The following is an 8,587-nucleotide window of genomic DNA, read 5'->3' as shown; positions in this document are numbered from 1 at the left end:
ATCGCCACTGAGAACACTCAAAATGGATTGAAATCGGTATAAAGGAGCCCTAAAAAAGAACGCGAAAAAAGGTTCTTCAATCCGGATTGTTCCTATGATCGATCTCTTCTTTATCTGGTGGATTAAGATACAGTAGATGTGACTAATGACTCCAATGAGTGCAGCATGCTATATTAATCCTAAAACCCCAAAAATGTTTACTCTAAAAATGATGCTTATATCAGGGTTGTTCATATAACCGAAGTTGTTAAAATCGGATTTCACTGCATATTCCTTGTTTAATACCGTCAATGATCAGTTAGGACTCTGAAATTTTATGTCAAAAATGTTGAATATCAATTTTTAATGCTTGACTATTTTGGGGAATTTTTAACTGATTTAATGTTTTTTGTTCAAGTTTCCGCAATTTGACTATTTTTTGTTCCTATCTTGAAACTTATTGCTGCCACGTCAACTTGTTTCATTGACGAACATTGATATTGAATCTTGGCGTGATTGTTCCATGTTTAATGCATTTTGATACTTTTTCTTTTGAGGATTTGGTAAACTTATTAATCTTTTGACTTGGGAAATTCAGCTGAGTTTAAAGTATCTTACCTTTTTGTATCCTGATCTTGATTCCTTGCACGATGGCGAAATAGTTGGCATATCAATTACACTTTCTGGCACAGCATTTCATTTACTCAATTCTAGATCATTTGGTAAGATGGTTGCAATGTAAATTGAAAAATTAAAAAAGGAAACTTCTTCATTTTCTAAGTTTGGATTCCTTCATATCTGGAACAAGCCCTCAAAAATATATATAGAAATAATAAAAGACTCATACAATTTGAAACTCTGACCGAAGGAGGAAATACTTAAAAAAGGTTAAGATGATTACCTTTCGACAATTCATTTTAGCTTATATCAAGATTTTTGCGATTCACCGATGCAATATTTTGTTTTCGGTATTGATAGAAAAGTGCAAGAAATGACCTTTCCAAAGAAGAAATCAGAATATAACATTCCTGAGATTTTATTAGGGTTGATACGAAACTTTTATTTTATAGTCAAATTATGATACTTTAACTAGTATTAGATTGTAAAAAATTGTCTTGTCATTCGTTTTGGTAAAATTAAAAAAACTGATTGATTTGCAAGGTTTTTGCCAGATATAAAAAAAACATTTCATCGATACTTTTCCAAAATTGCAATACTTCACAACTTAAATCATTGTTTCGTAATTTTTTTGAATTGTTCGACCCAGTTTTAAGAGGTTCATTACAATTTTTCCATTTTTGAATCAAATATTATCTTCACATTTACTCTCTAAAATTATCTTTTTGAAGTTTCTAATAGCGAGTGGCCAATAATTTATCTAAGATTCTACTTTAGAGATCAATTACTTTCATTTATACAATATAAATGTTGCCCTTTGTAATTTTTTGGCAATGGCTGACATTTCAAATATCCACATTTGGAATATTTTGGCAAAAGGAACGGAAACTCTGATCCGTTCCTTTTTGTGCAGAATAACTTAACTTAATCCTTGGTGATCAACGAAGGATCTTTATTTGAGGCCACCATACTCACATGCTCTGAGCAATAAATTCCTTTTTTTTCAACAAAAACAAATAAATAAATAAAACGTTTAAAAGATATGATAGATAAAAAAAAGGCAAAGTAAAACGACTTCAACCATTCAGAAATGCAGAGTGCATTGAGAGGTGACGACTTGGCCATGATGGTACGGCTAATTACTGCCAACGCGCTCGGGGATTCATCCACCCATTGGCTTAATATGCGCTGAGACAAAGAGGAGACGGTGTTTGGATTGACCATTTGAGGCCATCCAAGGCATCAACCAGCGCCTTTGGAATTCTCTTGACGAAGGAAAGTCTTACCATGACAATTTTTGCTATACAGTACTCTTCATGACAACTGGTATAAAAGCCGGGATTGGATCATCCAACTTCACACTCAGTCCTCGACTTCCAGTGAAATCCAAAATGTACAAGCTCTTGGTAAGCCAAAACCGCCGTCTCATCCTTCTTCTTCTCATAATTATCATGATCATTTGCAGATCGTTGTAGCTCTCGCTGTGGCCTGTATGGCCGAGCCTGAGGCCAATGCCGAGGCTTATCGTGGTGGTTACGGTAGCCCATATGGCGGACATGGTGGATACCGTAGTGGACATGGTGGATACCGTGGCGGATATGGCGGCGCTTACAGACGTGGTGGATATGGTTATCGTCACAAGCGATCTGCTGAGGCCGAGGCCGAGGCTGTTGCCGCCCCTGAAGCCGAGGCCGAGGCTGATCCCGCTTACCTGTATGGTGGTGCCTACAATGTCGCTCCCTATGCCACCACCTACGGTGCCGCCCCCATTGCTTACACCTCTGCCACCGCCTATGCCCCTTACTCCGCCTACAACGGTTACGGTTACGGCTACGGTTTGAACGCCCCTGCCGCCTACTACGGCGGTGCCCACTTCATTGGCAAGCGCGAAGCTGAGCCACTCTTCTTAGGTCGTCGTGGTCATGGTGGACGTAAGGGAGGTTATCGTAGCCGAAGTGGATACCACGGATAAGAAGTCGAAGCTCTTTGAGTTGTCGTTCCATTCCAAACAGCTGCTGGCATGATTTCCATCCGGAAAAGAAAATTGCTTTTCAACATCAAAATGCTTGTTTGGAAAGAATAAAAAATCCATTCTGAATTACTTTAAATCTTTGTGATTTCTATGTGATCAGTAATCCTCTCAAGGCTGCAATCACAGATTTTTTTGCTTATTTTTGTTTATTGTTCAAAGCCACTCAAAAACACAATGTGTACGACAGAGAAATGGCACAAAAGAAGAGATAGGGGGAAAAAAAGAAACGAAGGTTACGGTCGATGTTCCTGTTTATTAACATGCTTGTTCGCAGAACGTGTCTGAGACTGTCCCACCAAAGCTAGAACCCCTGGGTTAATAAGTTGGTATTGTCAAGTTTGCAGATACGAAAACTGGGGATTGGTTGACAATGTTTTCAAAGTTTGCGTTTTAATATTTTTATTGCATTGAAGACAAACAACAAAAATTTGAACGAGAATGACGCCTCTTTTTGAGGGGAATACAGATACTCTCGATGGTCTCAAGCATCTCCTAATGTAGTTCGGAAAAAAATCTAAAATCAATGCATGCGATAAATTGTTATGTTGTCACATTATATGACAATGCTGTATCATTATTTAAATCTAATAGCTATTCGGCTCCTGCCTTGACATCATTTCTCTGTTTAAAAAAATCATTGTTAGTTGTTTTGTTTGGCTGAAGTAAGATACACAATGACGAATAGATGTTTCATGATATTCTTTATTTTATTTCAAAAACTCAAAAACCTCTTTTTTTTAATTTCTGTCTTTTGTTTCGAAATTACTAAAACAAAAACAAATTTCATGTTGTCGTTTTTTTTCAATCTATTTTTGAGAGCCCTGACGGACACAGGTAGAACGAATGAGTGTAAGTTCTCTTAATGTATTGCAGCTTACATAAGTGCTTTCCCCCTGTCAAGATATTCAATGCGCTAAAAGAGTGAGAGCACATTGTTATGCAAGGTCTGTTTGCGAACATTGTGGTCATCGCTAATTTCAATCTTAAAAATTGCCCATTTTTAATGCTGTGCGCCACCATTCACATTGACAATTTTGAATCCATGAATTCCATTAACTACAGTCAATCAGGATTTCAGAAAAAAACATAAAAAGAGTAGAGTGTTTCCTTCTTTTGGGTTTGGGTTTGGGTTTTCATGGGCATTACTAGCCACTTCAACGAATGTAACTCCCCGTACTATAGCAATGAAGGCCTATGATTAGTCTAATTGTTATCACTTAAACATAAGATAATATTTGGTCTACCGACGAATTTGAGTTGGTAGCCCAAGCTAGCCCTTGAATGTAGGGTTTGCAGTGTTATTCCTTATTTAGGGTCATCACGGCTTATGCCATGCTTTTGAATCATACTCTCCCATTCTTCATACATGTCGTACATTCATAAATACCACACTTTCTTCAAGATATACGGTCTCTTGTATCCATGCCCCAACTACAGTACAATATGGAGTTTGCAATAGCCCTTCAATCAGAGTACATGGTCTGTCTGTTCTTCGCTCGTCCATTACATGGCAGTTTTCAAACATATGGTTTTGATAAGGCACAGGCTGCAGAATTTCAGTCCTACATAATTCAAGCATTTGCCATTACAAAATTTTCGGGTGTTGAACTTGATGTTGGTGTTTGTTTGTTTGTTTGTTTGTTTGTTTGTTTTTTTGTTTGTTAGGAGTCAGGCGGCAGATTGATTCCTGCGTTCCGATAAAGGGTGTCCCAAAAAAGAGATATTCCCGCTCCTTCGTCATTTTTTGCTTTGCCCCCATAGTTCCAGTAACTCCCATATGATAGATTCCTTGAGGAATCCGAGGAGTTGCCTTAGTGACCATGATATGTCTGTGTCTTTGTAAGTTGCAATGACCAGTTATAAATTGGATAAATTTGCCTAATTCCGTCCACGTACTGGTGCCTGGCATTTTATTGATTTCTGTAAATTTAGTTCGGGAAATAAACATTTTAGTTAGCCTTCATGAGAGTGACCTACTTCAGTACAGCCCCCTTACGCTGCACGAAATATGTTTTACGTTCTGCACTCCAGAGGGCACTTTGTCACTCAGCCTCTAGCAAATAAAGGGCCGATTGGGCCAATTCCTTATTCCTTGTTATTGAATTATAATGCGTTTGTGTTGTCTTTGACTAATTCTATCAAAATCTTATTTATGATTAGTGCCCCGGGTCACATAATGTCCGGAAAAGAAACTGAGTTCAATGCAAGGCAAGAGCAGTTTATGTAGCAATCTACCGGGTTTTCTTTGGGCCGTGTGACGTTGCAAATAAGGGCCCTTACCTAGACCATTGACTGTTGATAGTTTCCTTAGTTGCTTCTTTATAAACATTTTGGGAGACTGCAAGAAACGGTTCCGGGCCAAAACATATACGTGTAGCCCCTTGTTCCCCAAATTATCTGCAATTGCGTTGACTTTCAGCCCATAGTGTGCTTTAAATCATTGAAATGTGACTTTGCTTTTCTAGCCAAGTCGGTCTAGTAGTTGCCTTACGCTAAGCACACCCTGGGAAGTGATGAACTCTCCGTTGATGGCTTGGAAAGCTGAGGCGCTATCACTCTTAATGATGATTCTTTGGGTCCTTTGCCTTAAAAGCCATAGGCAGGCCCGTTTAAGAGCAAGAACCTCGGCTTGGAATACTATGACCACTTCGCCCAAGTATTCTGATTGATGGTGCAATGTTTTATTGTTTAGAAAAATGACCAGACCAAAACCAGTCCGGTGTAACAGTGAATTACACCGTACCTTTCCAAGTCATCTAGACCCAACAAGGTGTAGAATTGGTGACATCTTGGAACCGGTCTTCTTTTAAAGATGGGGCAACTCTCTGAAGCTAGGGACGTGTCATTTGACATTGTCCGTTAGCAGGGAAAAGCACTCTGGGGCTGGGCTGGATGTTGTCTTATCTTGACGCAACGTTTATATACACCTTTAAACACAATCACTTTCATAACCATGATTACGAATCCCATTCGGGTTGTGCCGACATGAATTTCTACAATGTGGAAACCAGAATTCTGTTCCACCTCCTGGGGTTGAGAGATGATTTCTTGAGAGGGGCTTACTCCCTTGGTATGCACCAATCGTTTGATCACCACGTAGAGAAATTGGCCCTTCTCCTCTCTTCTAAACGAGCATTTCTTCGTGGATGGGAGTTGTTTTCTTCATCATCTAACCTAGGGGTAATAGGACGCTTTACCCAGCTATTATCAATACACACGGTTCTAGTTAATGGCTTGATGAAGATTCTATTCCTCAAACTCTTACGTTCATCATCCATAAGAATAATGTAAGAGCAACCCGCGTCTCTGATCGCTCCAATCACTCCATACTCTTTCCACGTTTTGAAAACTGGGTCCTGAACACGCACTCTTTAATTAATCTTTACAAACTATTGAAATTGACCTTTATGTATTTCTCGGTTCCTTTTCTCATACGTGGGTCCCACGGCCTCAAGTGAGGTAGGTATGAAACCTCTCTGCCTTTGCCGGAGAAATATCTGCAATGGTGACAATTCATCCGCTCGGGCAATGTTTCTCCCAATGGCCAAGGCTCCATAGAATATCAGCGAGTCACCTCGTCTTTGACGCTTGTAATAAAAGTCTTTGATAACCTTTACAACAAAATCCGCTAATCCACTGCTCTCTGGATTATAAGGTGATGACAATTCGTGTTTGGAATTCGTTGGGAAACTGGGTTATTCCTCCATCAATGGGAATTCGCGTTTGGAAACCATATGGAAGAAATATTGTAAATATGATTTTCGTGATCTCGCACCGATCAATCATGATCTTGAAGTCACGTTTGATCCCAGGCCAATAATATAATTGTTGAGCGGCCTTTATCGTCTTCATTATTCCAGCATGTGGTATGTGAAGACACGAATTTCTAGAAATATGTATTGTGAACGAGCTTCCCGTTAAATCGGCCTGCTCTTGGTCATGGCAATTCTGAGCCACTTTTCGAATTGAAATAATAAAATAAGGAATGCAGAGCTCCTCATTTAAAGGCGGGTCAGTTTTGTATAATTTACTTAGAAAGTGGCTCGATTCAAAATGTTGTATTGTCAAAAGCTTGTGTAGCTGACCGGAGCAGGCCGAAAATTTGAATTTTATGTAACGTTTACAACATAACTTTGGGCAGATCTTCTGAGTTCCCTAAGCATTGCTTTGAGCTCAAGCTTGGCCAAGTCCATCTATTCAACAAGATCTTGTGGTCGAATGAAGTGCTTATTTGGAATAAAGTGAACGGTTTAGGAGATCGGATTTTTTGCTTCCGTTCGCAGTCCACATCTCTAAAAGTCCGTGTTGAAGCAAAAGGAGAATCTCCGTTTGACAACGCTTGCGAATTGCCATCCGTTTGTGGTCCAATATGAGAAGTGATGGCTTCTCGAGTAATGAAAGATCATCCCACACGTTGGCCGTGCTGGGTGTGTTGGAGATCGCTCTTCCATCTTCAAATCTTAGTTAAAGGCAATAGCTTGTCTCCTGATCTGTGGTGTCTTCCATTGTCGTTGTCAATGGAGCATCCAATTTCATGACAAGACCTAGAAAAAGATGCTCCGTTTTTGGCTAAAAAAGCCTTATTGCTGCATATTTTCTTCGATAAAATGGGTAAGCGCACAACTGCATTCACTAGGCTATTTGCAAAAGTTTCTTCCTTGCGTTTACAAGAAATTATAATTTCTTCATTACAATATTTGACATTAGGACAACTTTTTTACTTATAGACATATTACGTTATGCAATCAATTATCTTCGCTTTGACGCGCTCTTTTCCCCAGCCCTCTGCTTTTGACATAACACAAGTTGATTCTATATTCTACGATCAACAAATATGTGATATTCTTTGAAAAATCTAGGCTCATAGAATGTCTATGAATTAAACGCATATTAAAAGATGTTGATGTAACCCCTTTATGTAAGGAGGATTTTTATTCGCAATCCACCACTGCCAGTCTGATCTTGAATTGAAGTACTTTAAACACAAACGCTCTTCTGATCAAAATAATCCTTGATACTATAAGTAGCATGCTTACTGACACGAATTCAAAATCATTGCGTTCGCTAATTCTTTCTACAAAATGAACTATGTTTGTTCCAAACAGTTCTTAATTCAATTCGTATTAGTGTCAACGTGTTTGACCAATAAACATTATTATTGAATCTCAAATTCGTTGGTAGACGAAATGTCATGTAAAGATTAAAAGGCAATAAATAAACGAACTATAAACTTTCATTTTAATAGTACATAGGACCATAAAATGTACTTGAATTGATGAATTTGGCCAAATTAGGCCGAAATAATGCTCAAGGTACTCAGAAGATACGGTCCAGTTTATAAGGTAGTGACAAAACAAAATTTGAAATTTGGCCTGCTCTTCTTTGAGGAGAGCTACGTTTCTTATAAATAATAATAAAATATCTTTTATTGCGACTCTCAGTCATGTCAACTTGTAAAATAATAAAATTGTGTATGTAAACAACTTACACAAATATGGATAAAGAAATAAAAGAAGAAACTAAAATGGTTAAAACGATAAAACATTCGACTAGTGATATTATAGCAGAGTTGCCTAGAATTGGTTCAGTGCAGATGAAAAAGGGAAGAGGTGAGTTACAGAAAGTACAAAGACAGGTAGGTAGAGGTAAGTGATGAAAATCTTGGTTATTGCAGTAGAGTTGTTGGACCAGATTGAACAGATCCTTTGTCAACTCCCGTCGCTGATGGCATTTGGCTGGGAGACGGGCAAAGGTACGTGACCGCCAATACTCCGAAGGAATGTCGGGCCAAGGACACTAAGGTCTTAGCAAGTCTTTCACCGGGAAGGACAACTTGTGTCCGGACATCACCTCCGGAAAGGTCAGGTTCCCAACACTGTTGGACACTAACCTAGCCAGCCCGATGGTGAGGGGCTCGGTTTCACATAGAAAATGTGTCCATGCATTGTTTGCATTTTG

General features: G+C 38.9%; 1 protein-coding gene across 1 annotated transcript; it reads left to right on the top strand.

The window, feature by feature from the left end:
- Positions 1 to 1,883: 1,883 nt before the first annotated feature.
- Positions 1,884 to 2,354, top strand: LOC131893529 (prisilkin-39-like; the record flags this gene model as incomplete). The annotated part of the gene is given in 2 exon segments (XM_059243585.1): positions 1,884 to 2,003; positions 2,063 to 2,354. Coding segments are annotated over 2 exon segments (382 nt in total), but the record flags the coding sequence as incomplete, so codon positions are not given.
- Positions 2,355 to 8,587: the final 6,233 nt, after the last annotated feature.

This window comes from Tigriopus californicus, chromosome 2 (assembly GCF_007210705.1).
Source record: "Tigriopus californicus strain San Diego chromosome 2, Tcal_SD_v2.1, whole genome shotgun sequence".
NCBI classification, from domain to species: domain Eukaryota; kingdom Metazoa; phylum Arthropoda; class Copepoda; order Harpacticoida; family Harpacticidae; genus Tigriopus; species Tigriopus californicus.
This window is presented reverse-complemented; position numbering and strand designations above follow the sequence as displayed.